At 42.3% G+C, this 23,727-nt stretch overlaps 1 protein-coding gene across 1 annotated transcript; it reads left to right on the plus strand.

Moving 5' to 3' along the window:
- The first annotated feature begins 4,484 nt into the window (after nt 1–4,484).
- Nucleotides 4,485–22,991, plus strand: LOC130382704 (calpain-1 catalytic subunit-like). Its single transcript, XM_056590582.1, has 20 exons — nt 4,485–4,721; nt 4,903–4,972; nt 5,095–5,204; nt 6,947–7,080; nt 7,168–7,342; nt 7,680–7,754; nt 7,858–7,943; nt 8,098–8,172; nt 8,249–8,409; nt 13,519–13,676; nt 14,341–14,352; nt 14,488–14,781; nt 14,916–14,984; nt 15,108–15,165; nt 15,525–15,586; nt 15,844–15,912; nt 16,073–16,151; nt 16,323–16,439; nt 16,569–16,621; nt 22,906–22,991. The coding sequence occupies exons 1-20, from the start codon at nt 4,485–4,487 to the stop codon at nt 22,930–22,932; spliced, it is 2,121 nt and encodes a 706-aa protein (XP_056446557.1). The 3' UTR covers nt 22,933–22,991.
- Nucleotides 22,992–23,727: the final 736 nt, after the last annotated feature.

Here is a 23,727-nt window from a genome sequence, read left to right on the forward strand (position 1 = left end):
GTGGTGGGACGTTTGAAAACAATGGAAGTGCCGCCACTACGAGTAGTAGTGAAAAATCACTTAATTTGGTATGAATTGGAATGACTTTTACGCCGTTGACGACTACTAATGACGTAACAGGTTCTTAAAGGGGAATTCAATGGGGGAAGAATTCTACTTGGCTCTTTGTTTTAAGAAGCAAGTTGAAGCCACTCAGAAACGAAGAGAAGGGATAAAAAAAGAGATTTTAGAGTGAGCCAAATTGAACAGGCTGTTTTGAAGGGTTTATTTCCTCAGAAACATTTTTGTTATAATGTTGATTAGGACATATTTAATTAATAAAATTACATTAGAATATCTAGAAAATCTTAGGCCCCATAGATTTGGCCAAATTGAACAGGCTGTTTTGAAGGGTTTGTTTCCTCAGAAACATTTTTGTTTTGATGTTGATTAGGAAATAATAAATTTATAAAATTACATTAGAATATCTAGAATTTTTTTGGCCCCCTCGGAGGGTCTAGACTAGGGCCCTTGCGGTTCCCCCCTGCAATTTTTTTTACATTTGAGTGTGGAATAGCGTCACTTATATTTTTATAATAGAACCATGATAAAGGGATTGGTATCAATTGAAGTTTCGAGTAATGTGTGCTAACCAGGTCTAAGGTGTTAAAGGTTATGGGCTTGTCCCACATGCTGTTTAAAATCTAAAGCCTCTAGTAGGTTCAAAATTCAGTAACCTTCTTCTAGTTTGCATTGTCTGTGGGTATATTTTATAACCCTCTCAAATTATCACAACCAGTGGCGGTTCCACATTAAATTACACCCCTGGCCGAGACCTCCGATGCCCCCCCCCCCACACACACACCTCCAAAGAAAAATATGTAACACAAAATGTTGTGTTTCTTTTTTTTTTGTGAGGGGGAGGCACAAACAGCAACTCAGCAAACATTAAGACGTCGATCAGAAGTCTATACCTGTAATAGGTTTGCTGGTTGTGTCAATATCCAACTTTATGTGAATATTTATTCACTTGTCTTAAAAGTAAATATCATGTAGTTTGAAATAATGTCCTCCATAAAACGTTGAAACTACGTGGATTGATGTCGTCTATGAGCCGTTGAAACGACGTTCCTATCAGCCCCTCAACGAGACATCGTATTTACCTCCATGACCAACGTCGTTTAGACTTCTCATCGACATCTACATTTTGGCTGGGTGGCTGTTTGTGCCCCTGTCACGTTAAAATTGTACCGGGGGCGAAAATTGTACCGGCCTACGTCATCGTTTGTTTACATCCTGACAACCTGCCCGGCAACAGACGACGCGATGCAGAAAACATATTTCCAAACGACGAAATAACATAATACAGATAGCAGATCGCTATCTGTATTATGATAGATAGCGATAACACTTGTTTTTACTTTATATTTGTATTGTATTTAATTGTTTAATCGAAACAATAAAAAAATTTGCCCGCGAAACAGGCGATCGCGTCAAATGACAAATGTTTTGCCCGCAAAACGGGCGATCGCGTCAAATGACGTAGGAGGGTTCTTGAAACATAATACAGATAACGGATCGCTAGATAACAATTGTTTTTAATTTATATTTGTATTGTATTGAATTGTTTAATCGAATTTAGCTAGTGAACTGATTGTTTTAAGCAGGTTTCATAGTCTAGAATGTTCAAGAACCTTCCTACGTGATTTGACGCGTCATTTGACGCGATCGCCCGTTTCGCGGGCAAATTGTTTTATTGTTTCGATTAAACAATTAAATACAATACAAATATAAAGTAAAAACAAGTGTTATCGCTATCTATCATAATACAGATAGCGATCCGCTATCTGTATTATGTTATTTCGTCGTTTGGAAACATGTTTTCTGCATCGCGTCGTCTGTTGCAGGGCAGGTTGTCAGGTTGTCAGGATGTAAACAAACGATGACGTAGGCCGGTACAATTTTCGCCCCCGGTACAATTTTAACGTGACACCCCCCCCCCACTACCCACAAAATAAATAAACACAACATGTTATATATTTTTCTTTGGTGGTGGGGGGGTTAGGGGGGGCATCGAAGAGGGTCTTGCCCGGGGTGTAATTCAATGTAGAACCACCTCTGGTTGGGATAATCTGACAGGGCACAGACAATGTAAACTAGAAGAAGGTAACTGAATTTTGAATCTTCTAGAGGACTTGAATTTTAAACAGCATGTGGGACCAGCCCATAACTGTTAACACGACCTTCGACCTGGTTAGCGCACATTGATCAACACTTAAATTAATACCCAATCCATTTATTATGGTTGTATTATATAAAATGACGCTATTCCACAGTCAGATCTTGTGCTGCATGTTGCCTAGATAATTAATTATTTCTCAATGTTATAATCATTTACAACCTATAGCCCTGTTGTAAGTTGTGCCACATCAATACTCCCATCCCTCTTTTCTCAACACATAGTCCGGCTGCCATCAGTAATATGTTGACTCTCTTTTGTATCAACAGTTTTCCCACCATACATGGGCAAATCACCCACACACTGAACCCCACTACTTATAACCTGCCCCCCCCCCCCACACACACTACCCACAAAATAAATGAACACAGCATTTTGTGTTATATATTTTTCTTTGGTGGCATCGAAAGGGGCCTCGCCCGGGGTGTAATTCAATGTAGAACCACCTCTGGTTGGGATAATCTGACAGGGCACAGACAATGTAAACTAGAAGAAGGTGAAATTACTGAATTTTGAATCTTCTAGAGGACTTAAACAGCATGTGGGACCAGCCAATAACTGTTAACACGACCTTAGACCTGGTTAGCGCACATTTGTCGACACTTCAATCAATACCCATTCCCTTTATTATGGTTACATTAAAAATATATATGTGCCGCTATTCCACAGTCAGACAGTCAACAGTTTTCCCACCATACATGTGCAAATCATCCACACACTGAAGCCCACTACTTATATCACAGACATACACTCTTTGGTTCTCAGTTTTTCAATAGAAAAAACATAATAACCCATTGATTTACAGTTGTTAACATGCAAGGTCTCCATTTGTATTGCAGCCTGGTCAAAGCAATATTAAAATCAATGGTAATGACAATCTTTTCATAAACAGTACAGACAGTAAAAAGGAATTCTCAGAAAATGCACACACTGTAGTTGGTAGTTAGAAGCACAGGTGGTTAGAGTGGTAGAGTTGTAATGGCACCATTATATTAAACGGGAGAAGACACTGAAAGACAAATCTCTGCAGTCCAAGAGTTTCCTTTTTCTTTTTTTCTTTCAGCCTCTGGTCTTTTACAGCACGGCTTAATGTAATTATTTTTGACATTTTCTGTTATTTTATGGAGGCCTCTCAAATGTCCTAAAGGCCTATATTTGCATACTCCAGTTTCACATTCTTTTGTGGGCTGTTGGGCCCCACTACTTATATTACAGACATACACTCTTTGGTTCTAATTTTTTAAATAGAAAAAACATAATAACCCATTGATTTACAGTTGTTAACATGCAAGGTCTCCATTTGTATTGCAGTCTTTCAGTGTCTTCTCCCGTTTAATATAATGGTGCCATTACAACTCTACCACTCTAACCACCTGTGCTTCTAACTACCAAGTATGTGCATTTTCTGAGAATTCATTTTTACTGTCTGTACTGTTTATGGGGGTATTACCAAACAGGTTCTGTATCCACACCACATTCCCATATTCTCATTATTCAATGGGAATTGTGGTGGAAATAAAATTGAATTTATTATTATTCTCATATACTACAACTCTAAGTTGTTATTATAATTTTTTTTTTTAAGTTTGTGCACATTTCAGTGATGAAATAGTCCAAATGCTTAAGAAATCAATAAAATCAATAAAATAAAAAATATATTACATTTATTTTACAAACCAACGGCATACTGACAATTATGTAAAAAAAAAGATACAAACAATGAAATGTGTAGAGGTGGTTTCATTTAGTTAACTATCCAACTTAAGGTCCCACCCTCTTGAAGTCAGGTACAAAAACACACCTCAGTTTAAGGCACTTGACTTGAGAAGGATAGAGAGAGAGAGAGATAGAGAGAGTCACCATAACCTGTTTGGTAAGTTTTTAATCTAACACTACAACAAGGACACTTTACTTTTATTTGAAATTTTCTGACAAATAAATTGTGCTTTGCCTCTAAACAAACATACAAAATATCATTATAAACAACATCTATCCTGCGCAAATCCTGCTACTATCCTGTGCAAGATGAAGGGTTTAAATAATATACATCATTTTTATTATTTATTGTTACTTTTTGATTTAAAACCATAACTGTTTTACTCTACTTTTGACCCTTCAGCTGCATTGAATACTTTACCTGCTTAATAGAATACAAAAAAAATGAAGTGACCCGTGAACATACAAATTGTACAGTATATGTCATTTACGAGAAGCTGTTAATCAAATAGAGGATTTTCTTTTGAATCCACTTTTCAATTCCAGAGCAATGGCACCTCCTGGTGTATGTCAAAGCATTATGAATAAACGAAGCAAAAAGAACGGTTTTGGCAGCCTTGCAAACCCAGAGATGTTTCTTAACCAAGACTTCCAGCAGTTGAAAAAGTACTGCATTGAACGTCAATTAAGATACATTGATGACATGTTTCCTCCGAACCAAAACTCCATTGGCCAAGTTTCTCTATCCCATTCGCAACTGGCGAGAGTTGAGTGGCTGAGACCAGGGGTATGTGTTTTTCTGTTTGTTTGTTGCAACAAAGATTCTGAACGTAATGGTAAACAGTCCTGGCCATATATTTATATATGTAAGTGTGTGTTTGCATATTTAGGTCACAGCCTAGAGAATAACAGCATTTAATTGACATTTTCATTTTGAATTGTTTGTTCTTGTTCACTCATCACTCTAGAAAATATGTCAATCCCCGTCCTTTGTTGTTGATGGAGTTTCAAGATTTGATTTTTGCCAAGGAGTAGTTGGTAATATACTGGCCCTAAATACTTTTTGAATAGTATATTATAATTCAAACATTACATTCACGATGCAATAATTTTTGCAGCATGCCTGCCTATGTTCTTCAATGTCCTGTTTCTGTCTGAAGGTAATTGCTGGTTCCTAGCTTCAGTTGGAGCTCTAACATTCCAGAGCCAAATCCTTCAGCAAGTTCTGCCTTCTGAGCGCTCATTCAGTGCTGGCATATTCCACTTCAGGGTAAGCCAAAAGCTTAAGACGTTTCTTTTAATTTTACCCGGCAATTTAAATCACATGACACAGCGCAATAATAACACTGAGTGACTCTGCTAAAGCACACGTTCCTGTTTCACTCACCAGTAGCCTACCTAACATCACATTATTACATAAGAGCTCTTATGTTACACAAAATACCATATCCGGTGTGGTAAAGATGCTTTTTCAATGCACAAGTTGGACAAATCGAATGCATGCTCTAGCCTACTTAAAAAGCAAAGCAACACTCTGCATATACTAAAATCTAGATAACTCAAAATGTATAATTAAGAGAGGTTTTGGTGATTGTCTGGCAGAATTTCAGAGCGTGACACGGCAGGCAAAATCATAGATTTTTCAGTCACTGGTCAATTTTGATATTTTGGGCTATTTTGCACCATTAACATGTAATGTTTCGCACAAAAGAAAAAAAAATGTCAAAACGAAACATTTAGGTGTTTTCTTTTATTATAGTTTGTCAACTTGCGCCTCTGAATTTTACAGAAGATTCACCAAACGTTTGCTTTATTACGCACCGTTTCAAATACAGCCGGTCTCTGTCATATGTATTCCGTGGTATCATTGGAAAGCACTCGATCTGCCGCACAACATAAAACTGATATCTGATTGGCTGGACTCGATTTCCGACCGGACGATTGGTTCGAATGTATCACGTGGTATGCTCTCATGCTTGGTTGGCTTTTGCCATAAGAATCTTTAAAAGCCGTTTTCTCAAAATGAGTTTTTCCTCACACGCCAAGCAAGGAATCTCCACTTCTGTAGCACCTACAAGCAGGGCCGTTGCTACGATTCCTGGGCCCCTAGACAAGATTTACTGATGGCCCCCCCTGCGCTGAATTGTTGACGGGGGGGGGGGGGGGGGGTGTGTGTAAGGAGCAATTGTTGGGGGGGGGGGGGGGGGGGGGGGGGGGCGCTATGGTAGTACTATGGGCTGGTAGTAAAATAATTTTTTTTTTTTTTTTTTTTTGTGGGCCCCCCCTGGGCTGTGGGCCCCTAGAATCGTCATCACCTTTCACCCCTTATCGACGGCCCTGCCTACAAGCACCAAACTTTAGAATCTTATTCTCAGCTATTATATGAAGATTTTTACAGTGGGATTTGTTGATATATCATTCTTGGCCTGATTTACATGACATTTTATGCATAAAAATAGGGCGGCAATACATTTTTTTAAGGCATTGGCAGTATTTTCTGATTAACTGGATAACGAAAGGAGATATCCATAATCCCCTTTGTAAATATTTTTCTATTTAATATAGCAGCAACATGAAAAAATAATTTTGAGTCTGGCTTTTTCCAATGGTCCGATTCTTCGTTTCAAAATGTATGCGTATTTGCGCATTTTTTATTAGATATAGCCTAATTAGCATATCTTAACATACAATTACAGAAAACTTTTAATGCATTTTCTTCTTCTAATTATGTGGCGAATCAACCGGTAAAGTTTCATAAAGATATCTGTAAGTTAAAAAAAAAATCGTATTCACCTGCCGTGTCTCGCCTTATTAATGTTTCTTAAGCTTGACATCGACAGACCAATTCGGAAAGAAATGGTCTGGAACCTTATGGTTCATTTTCAATTTCAGGGGAGGATCTTATCAGCATTCCTTGTGTCAAAAGCCACCGCTTGCCACTGTTTTACATGTATCAACATTTTCTAAATCTAGTTATATAATCCCAATTTATGTCTGCTCTACATTGTCTAGTTCTGGAGATTTGGATACTGGGTGGATGTTGTCATCGATGATAAGTTACCGACAATTGACGGCAAACTCATCTTTGTTCGCTCAAAAACCCCAAATGAGTTTTGGCCTGCTTTGCTGGAAAAAGCCTATGCTAAGTATGCAACTCAATAAATAGTTTTTTTTTGGATGAACTGTGAGCAATTGACAAACAATTTTCTTATTTTCTGTCTGTACTTGAACAGGGTTTGCGGCTCCTACGCAGACATGAATGCAGGAACCCCATCAGAAGCCTTGGTCGATTTTACAGGAGGCGTGCACATATGCTTCCAACTGGATAGTGCTGTCCCAGACCTCTGGAACACAATGCACAGAGCTGCACAGAGCAATTCATTGATGGGGTGTGGGACACCCCAGGGGGTAGTTATATCTGACATAAATATCCTTAAATATCACCTCCTGCCCAATTTCTAATTTAAGAGAATATCCCTCTGGTGTAATTCTTGGATTGCATCATCAAGTACACACTAAAGCATAGTAGTTTACAATATAATAATAATAATAATAATAATAATAATAATAATAATAATAATAATAATAATAATAATAATAATAAAATATTGCATATGGTGGCACTTTGATTCAAAGTGTGTTGACATACAGTCACAGAATCGAAGGATGGCACAGTTAGCATTAGTGACCCTCCGTGGAGACAAACCTCTAATCCTACTAGTACTTATACCAACATTTCTTTCAGGAGACCTCAGCCAACAACGTCTCAGCCAATGGTTTAGTGGAAGGACATGCCTACGCCGTTACTGGTGTCACACAAGTAAGCTAGTGTTTAATTTCTATTGTATAATAAATTACAACAGTAATAACCTCTCGCACAATATCGAACCATTCTGCTATTCAATATTTTGACGTATATTCAGGTGATCAGCAATGGGCAGCCAATAAATCTTGTTCGCTTGTTAAACCCATGGGGCAATGGAGAGTGGATTGGCGATTGGAGTGACAGGTAAAAACATTGGTTGCTACTGGTTCCATTTACAGATGAAATTGAAAGAGTGGTTACATGATCATGCCAGACAGTTAATTTCCTGGATTCAATAATATAAAATAATGATACAATAGGAAGATGATTACATGGCATATTCTTCATTTCTTTCTAGTTCTGTTTTGTGGCAATCTATTAGTGCTGAAGACCGTGAAATGTGTGTAGATGTGGCTGATGATGGGGAATTTTGGTAAGTATGGGGACCAAAGTAACAAAGGTTATGACCATCTGTTCACCTTGTGCTTACATAATTATTTTTTGTATAGGATGGCGATGGAGGACTTCTGTCGTTTCTTTTCAGATCTTGACATTTGTTGCCTATGCCCTGACTTCCTTGATGGCACAACATCTTCTCACTGGACGCCCTTGGTCTATGAAAGCAGATGGGTTGCAGGGACCACAGCTGGAGGATGCCTAAACAACCCTGGTACTTAAATAAAGTAGTAGGGCTAATCCGTGGCCACTGTTTACTTAAAAGTGAAAAGTAAAAAAGTACTCTGATGACTTGTTACACATATTATTTTGAACTATTGATTTACTAACATTTAGGAACATCTTTCTCAAACTCTAGACATATAAACCGTAATAAACAAGCAGGTAGCCTACAAAAATCCTGCGCTCTCCTTGGAAGAGTATTTTAAAACCACATTAAAACGACCAACGTGGTACAAATACAAAGAAAATAAATCTCTTTTCGGGCACAGACATATTTGTTTCTCGAGTCATACGATCAGCCTCACTGAATTCTGTATACTTTCAGAATTCCGAGTGGGACCGGGTAAAAGAGGGTGTTCCTCTGTGAAATGCCGCAAAAAAGCTGGACAATTTCCCACTTTGCAACTCGTGTGGGTGGTGCATGAGGCATCTGATTACGCACACTGTAACGCAAGTGTTGTACACTTCTTTGTTATTCGGATTACCGTTCTGCTCTTGGTGTAATGCCGCATAACACGTCGGTTCTCCGACGTCTCTGGTATTTCCACAAAGAGGCTGTAGTGGGGGCTATCTCAGCCAAGCATGGTAAAGTTAGTTTTATATTGGACTTTGGCAATTTGACACATTTGAAAAATCTATTTAGCACTGGCTTCGATGGACGAATTTGTGTCAAACCAACTTTGATTTGTTAAAACAAGGCTTGGCTATAAAACACAAAGCTTCCTTTTTTAAAAAAAACATATTTTGATTTTATACCATTTTTAATGTTGATAACTGCTTTGAATCTATTATGCAGCTTCACTCTTTGACTTACCCATGTCAGAATACATAGGGTGAACTCAGCTAACTGCCCTATACATAACACAAAGCTTATTTTCTCAGAGAAAACCACCCTATGATTTTATACAATTTTTAAAAGTTAAATGCTATAGATCTATTTTGCGGCTTGACCTTTTGACCTACACATGTCAAAACACATGTGGTGAACTCAGCTAACTGTCCTTAACATAACACAAAGCTCAATTTCTCAAAAAAAACACTGTTTGATTTTATATATATTTATAATAAAAAAATGCATTAAATCTATTTTAAGGCTTGACCTTTTGACCTACCCATATCAAAACACATCTGGTGAACTCAGCTAATTGCCCCACACATAATACAAAGCTTATTTTTTCCAAAAACCCACAACTTGATTTTACACTATGTTTTTAATGTTAAAAAAGGCTACACATCTATTATGCGGCTTGACCTTTTAACCTAACCATATCAAAACAAATCTGGTGAACTCGGCTAACTGTCCTACACATAACACAAGCTTAATTTCTCAAAAAAACAATGTTTGATTTTATATATATTTTTAATGTAAGAAAAATGCTTTCAATGCATTAAATCTATGATAAGGCTTGACCTTTTGACAAAAAACTAACCCTTTGATTTTATAAATATTTTTTACTCTAAAAAAAATGCTATGAATCTATTATGCGGCTTGACATTTTCAACTACCCATATCAAAAAACATCTGGTGTACTCAGATAACTGCCCCACACATAACACAATTATTATTATTTTTTTTAAAAACCCAACTTTTGATTTTATAAAACCAAAAATGTAATGTTAAAAAATTCTATAAATCTGTTATGCAGCGTGACCTTTTCACCTACCGATATCAAAACATACATGTGAACTATCTATTATATGTATATAGTTTGCAAGTATGTTATGATATCGGTAGGTGAAAAGGTCACGCTTCATAATAGATTTATAGGATGTTTTGAGAGTAAAAAAATTGTATAAAATCAAAAGGTGGGATTTTGGGAAAAATAAACTTTGTCTTATGTGTGGGGCAGTTATCGGAGTTCACCAGATGTGTCTTGATATGGGTCGGTCAAAAGGTCAAGCCTTATAATTGATTCATAGTATTTTTTGAGAGTAAAAAATAGTATAAATTCAAAAGGTTGTTTTTTTTGAGAAAATATGCTTTTCGTAATGTGTGGGGTAGTTAGCTGAGTTCCCCACATGTGTTTTGACATGTGTAGGTCAAAAGGTCAAGCCACATAATAGATTTATCTTAAATCTATTATCTATAATCTACATTGTAGCAAAATTGTATAAAATCAATGTGTGTTTTTTTGGAGCCTTGTTGAAGCCTTGTGGTATATAGACAGGCCTTGTATAAACACATCAAAGTTGTTTTGACACAAATTCGTCCATCGAAGGCAGTGCTAAATAGATTTTTTGAATGTGTTGAATATCCAACGTCCAATATAAAACCAACTTTGCCGCGCTTCTCTCAGCCATGGTTGGGAAGGAATTGGGGGAAACGTACTTTGGCTTTGACTCCCTGAAGTACATGAACCGCGACATGGAGGAGAAAGGGAATGTTGCCCGCGATTGTCTCCTGCTGGATCCCCGCTGCCCGCTGCCACGAGGCACCACCGCCATGAAGCACCACCGCTGCGGGGCGGTGGCGCAGAGGCGGTGGTGCCTCGGCAGCAGGGCTCCAGCGGGAGACAATCGTGGGCAACAATCCCTTTCTCCGCCCTGTCGCGGTTCAGTCTAATTCAGATTGATGTGGAAGTGGAAGAACCAGGGCCGACGCAGTCGTTAGAGATTCAGAATATCGTCTGGAGACGCACACGGCTTTTGGCCATGATAATATATATTATATGATATAGATACCTATTTATAATATGATATTATTGAGATACAGAGCTCCAGGACTCTCTCCGGAGCACCCGGAGTGTTCTAGAATATTTACAGAACACGGCCTAAGGCTGTGTGTGCCTCACCAATGCGATACATCCACTGTAAACAGAGCGCATGGTAGCGTGGCTGGAAGCTGCTCAGGGCCACACCCCCACCCGCCTTGACCCGCCTCTCTCCACCTCATTTACATTAAAGCTACAATTTCAGGAACGTCTTCAAATACTGTGTTAGGGGCCCACTAATATCTTACTACTATAATAGCAGGCCTGTCGCACCAGTTACTCAAAGTTACTCAAGTTACGCATAAGTACACCGCAAGCAAGCACATGCGCACGAACATACACGGAAACGCACACAAATCCGCACACACTACACACACACACACACACAAGCAAGCGGACACACCGCACGTCAACACAAAGGCAGCGACACAGACACCGTTTGTAAAGGTGAGCACCCGTGTTTCCACTGCAGAGTGCGGTAGGGTTTGGTTCGCCCAGACTTTTATCCGACTGGGGATAAAAACAAACAAACAGTAGCCTCGAGGTATTATTCTTTACAATGAACATGTCGCGTAAAACGCTTGCTTGGGCGAACAAGGAGGTGGAGACCCCTGTCTAAAACGGGCTCCGGTGAATGGTGCAGCCATTGTCGGAGGAGGGGCGAGGAAGCAACGCGTCTCTTTGATGCCGCGTTTCCACTGCAGGGTGCGGTACGGTTGGGTTCGCCTCAGTCCGGGAGGGAGGGGGCGGTATAGCCCAGCTCAGTTCCAAGGTCGCGTTTCCACCGCCGACAGTACCCTTTATGGTAGGCCGGATGTCGATCACCACGGCAGCTACGTAAACATCGTAAACAACGTCTTCCTCCCCAAGAATGCAGACGAACGTCTCCACCTCCTTGTTTAATTACAGCTAGAAGTTGCGCGCGCGAAAACTCTAGTCAATACTAAAGCATCGATAAAGTAGCATGCCATGGGACCTTTAATAAGCACAAGAGACCATATGCCCAGCTTCATTTGAATTACCTGGACATATAGGGCCCTATTTTAACGGTCTGAAACGCAAGTGGGAAGCGCAAAGCGCAAGTAGCTTTGTGGGCGGTTCTACGGCGCTATCGCTATTTTACAGGCGGATAAATGACACTTGCGTCGCGGCGCAAGTGTCAAAAGGGTTGGTCTGAAGCAGCCTAGTTACCCGTAGGTGTGGTTTGGGCGTAACGTCCAACAAACCAATGAGAGTGCCAGCTCCCATCCCCTTTAAGAGCCATGAGCGCATTTGAATCGGACGAGTTGATATTTTGACAGCGCGTCTGCAGTCTCCGATGAGACAAATGCACATGAATTTCAAACTGCAAATGGCTCCAAATAATATGGCCTAATTCACACATGGAAAAAGGGGTTTTCTTCCACAACTTCAGAAATACTGAGTCCTCAAATAAATTTCGGCAAAGAAAACGTGTATGATATAACATGTGATATGCAGTAACTGTGGTTCTATTTAATGATATACGCAATACATTATAAAAATTGTTTCTTATCAGTATTGTATGCTATCCTAATATGCATGTGTCCCCGCGGTAATAGACATTGCCATTGATTGTATTATGCGTCACGTGTTTAGTTTGCGTGTGTTTAAACAGAGCACACACACGCGCATTCATTCATTCTTTACACTCACTCGCGGTAAAACAATGTTTTTCACGATCAAATACTCATCAATCCTAAAAGTTATGGGCATGTAGGCCTACACGATGTCTCTGTCAAGAAAATATGTGTTTGCTGTACGGTGTTTGCAGATGCATTGATTTAAAAGTACAACTTATTACCGCTGCATCAGCTGTTCTTTCCCAAATAATTTACCAAGAATGTGCGGCTAGGTAGATGGGAGAAGCAAAGTGTATGCGCGAGGTGCACAAGCAATCCGTATGCATTGCATGCGCATGTATGCATACGCCCTTAAAATAGCATCTGAACAACGCGCCACTGACTTTAAACCAGGTATTTCCTGGTCAGTAGCGCAATGGTATTCAGAAACGGCAAAATACCGTTTGCGCCAGAACACGCCTCCTCCTTCCGCCGAACCGCCCCTTGGGGCGCATGATCAATCCCTAATTTACCGGCGAGTGGCGGTGGTGGGAAAAGAACAATCTGCGCCAGTTGTAAACTATCAACGACACATGCGCCAGTGACTAAGTCACTTGCGCCGGATGCAAGATAGGGCCCATAGTCAGTCTTCTAACTCGTTGGACAGAAATGGGCATAATGACCTATCCAAGCTGTAGTATAGTACAAAAATCTGGTGCCTTCTACCAACCTGCTCAGTTATTGAAATGCAAAAACTGCTTTAAATAATTGTTCTCCTTACTGTTTTTCGTTTTCTTCTTGACCTTTTAGAAATGTTCAGGATGAACCCTCAGTATCGGTTCAGGATTGAAGGTTCAAACAGTGATTCTGAGCAGGGGAACAACATTCTAGTGTCTCTCATGCAGAAGCCTGAAAACGGAACAAGGCGGCTGAAAAATGATCTTTACATCGGTTTCTCAATTTTTAAGGTTTGTTTTATGTTACCTATTAAAGCTTTTACAATGCATTTTTTTGGGATGCATGTGCAAATATATAGTATATCATTCAGTATTGAACAAAATTGTAAGCTATTCAACTTAAAATATAAATTAACCATCATCAGGGCGTTTTAACCAAACACTTGGCCTTCCACAAAGTTTCAAAAGCAGGATCCAACTGACTATTTCTGACCTGAATCTTCCTGCCAAACAGTCACCTTTCATTCTGGCAGCAGAGAAATGTGCTGTTCGCACAACATAAAGCCCCATAACATAATAAGCTCTGCAAAACCATATATAATATAATCATAAACAATAAACATTAGAGAAATGTTACATATTGTATCTCCATACATTCCCACAAAAATAAAGCACACTCTTACGTTTGGCATTAGGTAAGTTTGTTCAGTTAGGAATGAATAAGCAAACAACGTCCTGAATTACAGCCTACATTTTTTCTTTTAAACGTAAAACTGAGACGTCAATAAACTTAGCTCCTTAGGGAGACTTTCTTATTAGAATAGCAGCAGAGATGTGAACAATAATGAGTCTGCAAGAACCGAATCAGTCAACAGTATAAGCCAAAATGTTATTTTGGTGTAAAGTGACCATGTTTTTCCTTAAGATAAATTTCTTCTTTTCTGTCTTTTTTCAGGTTCCCGAACAAGTAAGTAAAACGTTTATTTTCTAAACATTTATTTGTATATATTATTAACAAATAAAAGTTGTGATCATAAATATACCACTACCTTAATATAAAGCTGGAATACGATGCTAAAAGAAAAAGCATTTTTGATTCCAGTATAGGTCATTGACAGGAAGGTTCCCAGCCACGTTCTTCACATCCAACTTGGTTGTAGCGCAAACCAAAAAACACCTGAATTCACGTGAGGTCATGGATATGTTCAAGTTGGCTCCTGCCGAATACCTGATTGTGCCATCCAGTTTCAAGCCAGATGAAACGGCTTCCTTCATTCTCAGAATTCTCTCCAAGTCAGAGACCCATGCCCAGTATGCTCAAACTCTCCATCGACAGTTTTTCATAATAATGTTGAAAATGCACACTCAGTTTTCATTACGATTGCCTTTTTTTCCAGTGACCACTCTGGGCAAAGCCACAGTCCAATTGAAAAGGTATGCGGGATGAGGTCCTATATGTTGTTAATGCTATATTGTTTTATGTTTTTTTCCCCCTCAACATTGGCTAATTTTGTCCTAATTACATCCCAGCCCATAATGAGAGAGTTAAATAAAAATGATGAAGAGAGCAGAAGTTTCTTCGAAAAATATGCTGATCAGGTATTTTGTCTTACTCCAACGTACTAAACTTTCTTACTGATTGGCGATGATCAACACATATACAATCATATTATGTAATTTATTTTACCACTGATACAATATTACATAAATACTTTTTTCCAGTTTGAAGAAGTCCATGCAGAGCAGCTCCAGAAAATTTTAAATGAAAAGATCCTTCAAGGTAGGGCCTGAAAGTTTGCATGAAAACACTAACCCAGAACTGACGAAAGGAATGAATTACTGCAGAAAACTTCAAAAAATTTAATTTTTCTTACTCATTGTGCATATTTTCGTATTTTTGTTTAAAGGCAAAAGCGGTAGATTATTTAATTAACTTTAAACATATTTTCAGGTAAAAAAACAGAATGTTGTAAAGTTTCATCACAATGGATTTTCCTGAATGATATTCACATTGTCGATTGACAATGAAATTACATGGTGTCATTGTGAATTAGCTTGCACGGTAATTTATTCTTCGAACGGATAAATGACGAAGTGGTTGCAAGCCTTTTTTTCTAACAGATATTTTCATTTTAATAGGATACAAGGAAACTGAAGGCTTCAGTCTGGATGCGTGTCGCAGCATGGTGGCTCTAATGGATGTATCCAACTACACTCTAAATCACATCAATTATCAATTGTTGGCTTACCCTGCTTTGATACTGTTTACACATAATGGAGGCTGGATATAGCAAGCCTTAACTACTTTTATATTTGCTGATGAGGTAACTCTTTACTTCACCCTTATATGTTTATTCAGACTTAAATATAACTTAGCTGTGCATTTAAAATTACTGATTGAATCACGTTTGGCAAAATACGAGAGGATTTGAAGAAGTTCCTTAGGTCAAGATTTCAGACATCCATCACTGGCAAACTGAAACGTGATGAATTCTTGCGTTTGTGGAGGAAAGTCACCACCTACAACGTCAGTAAATGATTGTACAAAATTATTTATTGCGTCTACTATTTAACAAGTCGAGAATGGGTGCTATTTTCATGAGTGAGACTACTATTTAAAATATAATTGTTTGTTTTGGCATTCATTCTTGGCTCCAGACTTTATGACCTGTATTGTATCCAAACAGGACATCTTCTCCCAAATTGATCCAACCCGCAAAGGTACTTTGTCCCTGCATGAGCTGAGAAAGGCTATAAAGGCTGCAGGTAAACAAAAAGTCAAACCAACGTTTCTGTAATCGACTTATATTTCTGAGGGCTCAAACACAGCTATTCAGTTGTATTAAAACAAGAGACAAGGGAATTTGTTATTTGGAAGAAATGGATTTCAATATGGTGTCTACCTGCATTAAATCACATTAAATGTTTGGGTCTAAGGGATTGTTCTGAAGGATGGTATGATGAACCTGATGGCTGTTCGGTATGGCACCTCTACTGGAAGGATTAGCCTGGAGAGCTACATTAATCTACTCCTTCGTTTGGAATGCATGGGAAGTAAGTTGTTAAATAACTTTAAAAATAAATAAATATTAAATGTACCTAAGAAACCATCTGATTATACTGTTTATTCCACTTAACTCATTAGTTACATTTCTCAATAACAATTCATATTTTCCAAACCAGAAATCTACACACAACTCTCGGGAGGAACGACCATGTCTCTCAGTGAATCTGAGGTAATAAATTACTCTGTTATAATAAATTACTATGTTATTATATATATATATATATATATATTAATGCATGCACAGGAAGGCAAAGAATGCATACATAGTAATGGTATGATCGAAGGGGGGGCGCAGACGCAAGACAACGGAGGTTGAATTAAACCAGAGCAGCAGGGAATAAACAGGAGGTGGACAGGCAAGGATGGATGACAGGCAGGCAGTGCTACAGCAGGTTGGCAGGTAGATCAGCGAAATGGGTGGACGGCAGGCAGGTATGGGGTTGGTGATCCTTGGGCAAGTAGATTAAGAATCGGAGGAAACATGGAACACAAAATGTATTTATAAATACAACACTAATGCCGAGAATGGTTATCTACCACTGTGGTTGAAACAATGATCTGGTAATGAGTGGCTGAAGAACCAGGATTTAAGTAGAAAAGGATGATGACTGCAGAAGGATAGCAGGGGTGAATGTCCAACAGGTGTAGAGCCGGGGGAAACGAGGGAATGCTTTGCCCATTGCACAGACAATAAGGCACCAAGAGGGGGGGAGAAAGCAATGCATCTGTTGGGTACTGCCACGGCTGTAAGAAGTTACTTACGTAGTACTCAAATTATCTAACTCTGCAAGTTTATAGGCATAGTTAATGTAATGTTGCTTAGATGGATTGATTCTACAAAACTGTCTTGCTCGATATCATTCTGTATCTAATTAAAACATTCAAAGTCCTTATCACGCTATCTACTACATAGCCTCACTCAGATTGGTCCATCCAAAAATGGGTATGAGTGTAACCATTAGGGTAAAGCCCAAATTTAGGGATTCATTATTGGTTACCGCACGCACGCACGCACGCACGCACGCACACACGCACGCACGCACGCACGCACGCACGCACGCACGCACTCACGCACACGCACACGCACACACACACACACAAACAGTTGCTATGACGGCGCGCATAGACGCGCGGCATGGAGCTCCTCCGGATGGTGCCTTCTCTAGTTTATTAATGTACAGTTTTATTTATGTCTTCGTTTTAGTTTTAGTATCGGTAGACAATTGCTCCGCACACACCTACAGCAGACACGACTTGCTAGGGATCGGTACACACAGCGAAAGGGCCGTCTCAGCTGAGTACCTAGGCGAACAAGGAATACCCGAAGACATCGCCCGGACACCGGGTGACAGTTGGTTCATGGTCCCGGATCTGAAGCGCAAGCGACGAAGAAGGGATCGTAAGCAACGACGGGGCCGCAGGGGAGGACTGTTAGCGAGGATGAAGAGATGCCCGGACAAACCAGCATTGCCGAGTATTTTCCTCTCCAACGTTAGATCAATCGCTCTAAAGATGGACGAACTGAGGCTGCGGGTTGCAACTAACAACATCGTGAAGGATAACTGTGTGCTTATTTTCACGGAAACCTGGCTCCAGGTGTCCATTGCCGACTCTGCGGTAGCACTGAAGGGACGTACAGCAGCTTACCGAGCTGATAGAACTAAGGCTAGTGGGAAACATCACGGTGGCGGCTTACTAATTTTCCCTAAAGACAGCTGGAGCTCCAACACTAGAACTGTGAGTAGCCACTGTTCCCCGGAGTTGGAATATATCACAGTTAAATGCCGGCCTACATACCTCCCGAGGGAATTCAATGCCGTGCTGATCACAGCTGTTTACATTCCTCCCGACGCTGATGCGAACATGGCACTAGCTCAGCTACATGACGTCATCAGTAAACAACAGAGCATGGACCCTGAGGCAGTACACATCATCGCCGGGGACTTTAATCACGTCAATCTATAGGTAGTACTTCCGAAATTCTACCAGCACATTAAATGTGCCACGAGGGGAGAAAAGACACTGGACAAGGATTATACCAACATTAAACTAGCCTACATAGCTAGACCGCTGGCTCACCTAGGCAAGTCAGACCATGTGTCCATCCTTCTGATTCCAGCGTACACCCTGTGGCAACCCGCTCCTTGAATGAGCCGGGTTACCGGTACAAACGACGCGTTTATCGAAGGTTAACGCCCACCAAGGCATTTATTGCATACACTTTAAATCAACAAGGGCACTCGCGGTCTCTAGCTGCTCGTGGAGCCGAGCGCTTCCTCCTTCCTAGCTCCCCCGTGCGTGCCGTGCTGTCAGTCCACCTGCTCCTTTGAAAGGGTCTCCCTGGCTTTCGGCCAGGTGTCCCCCAATCACGCTGATTGGGGAGGCAAAAGGGCTGCTCTCGGTCGCCGTCTGGTGGGTGACGGCGGTACACGCCGTCCAGGACCAACCCTCGGGTTGGTCCGGGCCGAGGCTTACGGGGCGGGATGCCACACTCCTCCACCCTTTGTCACCCGCCCAGGCAGGAATCCCTTCGGGACAAGGCCTCGGCAGCGTCGTCTCCGGCAGCGTCGTCTCCGGCAGCTTCGTCTCCTGCAGCTTCGTCTCCGGCAACTTCGTCTCCGGCAGCTTCGTCTCCGGCAGCTTCGTCTCCCGCCGTTTCGTCTCACGCCGCTTCGTCTCCCGCTGCGCCGGCGGCGGCCGCATCCCCTGCCGTGGCGGCGGCCGCATCTCTCCTGCCCCGGGACTCTAGTGCCGGGTCCCAAAGCCGACGGAAAATCGGGCAGTCCGTCCCGATGAGGAGCGGTACCGGGAGGTTCGGGAACAACCCCTACCCGAGCCGTGAACACCCTGCGTGGTGTCCGGATGACCACATGGCGGCTCTCATAGGTCCGTATGTCCCCGTGCACGCAGGCCACCTCCATGGGTCTCCACTCCCTCCCTCCCGCCAAGTCGGGGCGGAGGAGGGTGACCACGCTGCCAGTGTCCAATATGGCCTGCGTGTCCTGGTTCATAACCCTTGCTGGTATGGTCGGGCTCCGGGACGTACCTTGCGTCCAACAGGTCGCCAGCACACAGGGCCAACCCGTCCCCAGGTCCGCGCCAGGTCCCCCAGGACCCGTCCCCACGTCCGCGTCGGCCGGCGGTGCCGCCCCGTCCCGGTCTCGCGCTGCGGCGGCGGCGTCCCTTGCAGCGGCGGCGGCGTCCCTTGCGGCGGCAGCAGTGTCTCTTGCGGCAGCGGCGACGTCTCCGGCGACGTCTCTGGCGGCGGCGGCGACGTCCCTTGCGGCGGCGGCGTCTGTACCGGGGGGTCGTAGTGGGATCTTCATGGTGCCTGTATTCTCCACCATATGTGGTAACCCGGTACTCGATTGGGCCGGGTTCCACGGATATACAACACTTTTAGCAGGGGTTAAAGCCATCCAAGGCATTTATTTAACAATCAACTTAAACAATCAAGGAGCTCGCAGTCTCTAGGGCCTCCGTGGGCCTCTAGCCTCTCGCGGACACGAGCACTTCCTCCTTGCTCCCGTGCCATGCTGTGCCCTCTCCTGTCTGTCTTCGACCTCCTTTATCATGGCTCCTCTGCCACCGGCCAGGTGTCCCCCAATCACGCTGATTGGGGAGGCGAAAGGGCTGCTCTCGGTCGCCGTCTGGTGGGTGACGGCGGTACACGCCGTCCAGGACCAACCCTCGGGTTGGTCCGGGCCGAGGCTTACGGGGCGGGATGCCACAACCCCCATCAGGAAAAGTGCTCCCATCACCACTAGGACAGTCAAAACCTGGCCAGCAGACTCCACGCCACTGCAGATCAGTCTCCATGACACCAGATGGGAGGAATACGAGCATGAGGACCTGGAACGGTTCCCATCAACGGTCCTCCAACATGTCAGGAACTGTGCAGACTCGTTCACCATGGACAAGCCTGTCCGGGTTTACCCCAACACAAAGCCATGGATGAACAGAAAGGTGCTGCAGCTGCTCAGGGAGAGAGACACCGCTTTCAGGTCAAAAGACAAGGCCCTCTATAACATCGCCAGGGCTAACTTGGACCGAGGCATCAAAGAGGCCAAGGCGGAGTACAAGGGCAAGATCAAAGACTGCTTCCGGAGCAACGACTCAAGGCGGGTGTGGCAGGGGGTCCAGCACATGACCAACTTCAGAGCCAACAGGCTCTCCGCCAACGGGGATAACTCACAGCTGGCGGAAGAGCTGAACTCCTTCTACGCACGGTTCGAGATGGGGCCGGGGGGGGAAGCGACATCACAACCCCCACACCCACCTGCCCCCAGCAGCCTCACCCTCACAGAACAGGAGGTCAGACGCACGCTGAAGGCGGTGAACCCCAGAAAAGCAGCAGGGCCGGACGGCGTTCCGGGACGGGTGCTGAGGGACTGTGCTGACCAGCTGACCGGGGTCCTCACCAAGATCTTTAATCGGTCCCTGTCCCAGGCCATCGTCCCACCCTGCCTGAAAACCTCTACAATCATCCCGGTCCCAAAGAAAAGCACTGTGAGCTGCCTCAACGACTACCGCCCGGTGGCACTCACACCCATCACCATGAAGTGCTTTGAAAAGCTAGTCCGTAGTCACATCATCTCATCCATGCCGCCCAGACTAGACCCACACCAGTTTGCCTACCAAGCCAACAGGTCCACAGGAGACGCCATCGCGACGGCTCTCCACTCCACCCTGTCCCACCTGGAGGAGAGGAGTAGCTACATCAGAATGCTCTTTGTGGACTTCAGCTCGGCGTTCAACACCATACTTCCGGACAGGCTGGAGTTTAAACTGACAAACCTGGGGCTACCACTCAACACCTGCACCTGGATTAAGGACTTCCTGTCTGACCGCCCCCAGAGGGTGCGGGTAGGCTCCAACACCTCCACAGCCCTCAGACTCAGCACCGGGTCCCCTCAGGGCTGCGTGTTGAGCCCCCTGCTCTACTCCCTCTATACTCACGACTTTATCCCCGTTCACCCCAGCAATGACTTCATAAAGTATGCGGACGACACCAGCGTGGTGGGCCGCATCTTGGGGGAGATGAGACTGCATTCCGGGACGAGGTGGAGCAGCTGAGCAAGCAGTGCAAGGCTAATAACCTGCTGCTGAACCAGCTCAAAACCCGGGAGGTCATCATCGACTTCAGGAGGAAGAAGACTGCGATCCAGCCCCTGCTCATCGACGGTGGCTGCGTGGAGAGGGTCGCAGCCTTCTGCTTCCTGGGGGTGCACATCCAGGAGGACCTGTCCTGGAGGACCAACACCACAGCCATCATTAAGAAGGCACAACAGCGACTCTATTTCCTGAGAGCCTCAGGAACTACCACCTTAGGGAGGAGTTGCTTGTGACCTTCTACCGCTGTTCAGTGGAGAGCATCATCACCTACTGTATCTGCGTGTGGTTCTCCAGTTGCACAGCTGCAGAGAGGAAGGCACTACAGCGGGTCGTTAACTCTGCCCAGAAGATCATCGGCTGCCCTCTCCCCTCTCTGGAGGAACTGTACAACACCCGCTGCCTCAAGAAGGCTACCAAGATCTCCAAGGATCCAACCCACCCGGGGAACAAACACTTTGTGCTGCTGCGCTCAGGGAAGCGGTTCAGGACTATGGCTGCACGGACAAACAGACTTGTATCTAGTTTCTACCCCAGGGCCATACAGGCGTTGAACGTTGCCAACACCTGACCTTGTACTATCACGCACACGCACATAACATGTGGCAGCTACTGGGGAACTGTGCAATTCCCTTCGAACCATCTATTTATTTATCTATTTATTTATCTATTCATTTATATTATTAGATTAAATATTTATTTATTTATTTATTTTCTAAGGACTTGTGCAATTTTTGTTTTTTTCAAGTCATTCAACTGCACTTTAACTCAGTTTTAGTTAGATTTATATTAGATGTGTTAGTTTTAGTTAGATATATATCAAGTGTTTTTTTCTTTTTCTTTATCATACTGTATATATTGTTTATGTATGTTCCTTGTCCTCTTTTTTTTTTTTTCTTTAAGCACCAGGGGGGAGCTCTCCCAAATTTCGATGTACCTGTACCTGTACTTTGACAATAAAGATCATTCATTCAAACACATCCCCCTACAAACTAAAGGGCATTGTTGTGTGGCGTAATGATTAAAAGCTATGAATTTAACTTCTTTGAATAATAAAAGTGGGGAATTACATAGGCATCTATTATGTAAGCAAGGAAATCATAGCAGCAAAACGTATAAAAGTCATTGCTATTTAAGAAAAGCGGAAACACATTTGTAGCGAAAATAATCGTATTTGACAAAAACATTTAAAATCCACCTGAAATATGTTGTGGCCATGTGTCAAATTTGCTTCTCATATTGAGCACTCTCAACTGATTTCAACAAGTCATTAGTTTGGCTTAAGGACAAGGCTATACATTCATGTCGAGCTAATGTATCTCATGTATCTCTTATTTCTAGTGGATGTATGTTTCAATGTACACATAACCTGATGATCAACAAAAGAAGATGGATGGATATCTTTTTTTATTTTTTTTTAAATTAACATGCTTTTCTTTCAATTTGTGTTAAATTTTGTGTTTTCTGTTGAATTTTTTGCTGTGCCAGAACAGTTATAATCTGTGATTTAGTATAATCATTATTTTTTTCTTGATAGTGCTGCCTTTGATGTGCCTATTATGTGTGTGATGGAACCCTGTCTTAAGAAAACATATTATGTCACTATTCCAATTATGCATTGTGACAAGAGGGTGATTAGAGGACGCTGCCTTCCCAACTGTGGGCTGCTCAAGATGGTTCCCTACTGAGATCTAAATGAAGTGTCCAACACCTGGAGGTGGAGTCTTGGTGTGTCGGTCATCAAAAGAGCAGTCTCAAGTCTGATTACAGAATAGCTCAAATCTAGGTGAAGGGTTTTAATTTATTTTGCTTCATATTTGTTTTGACTAATCATGTTACTGGTGGTATAGGGATCTTAAGCTGGCTAACAGCAATTATTGTTATCATTATTATTGTTATCTTTCTCCTTCAGTTGTGTTTCTTACCTCGTCTTCTTTATGTAGTTTAGTTTACCCATAATTAGTCCACAAACCACCAATGTAGATTATATGAAGCTCCATTTTAACCGATCAAATTACTTTTGAGAATTTAAACTGAGCATCACAGTAGGTTGGAGAATGTTTTTATTTTAGTGCATGATAGATTAAATGTCCTCCTAATATTGTTAACGCCTTGTCTGCCAGGAATAAAACCTGTTCGATCCAATTTGATTAATTTGTTTAT

Source organism: Gadus chalcogrammus, chromosome 5 (genome assembly GCF_026213295.1).
Source record: "Gadus chalcogrammus isolate NIFS_2021 chromosome 5, NIFS_Gcha_1.0, whole genome shotgun sequence".
Taxonomy (NCBI): Eukaryota; Metazoa; Chordata; class Actinopteri; order Gadiformes; family Gadidae; genus Gadus; species Gadus chalcogrammus.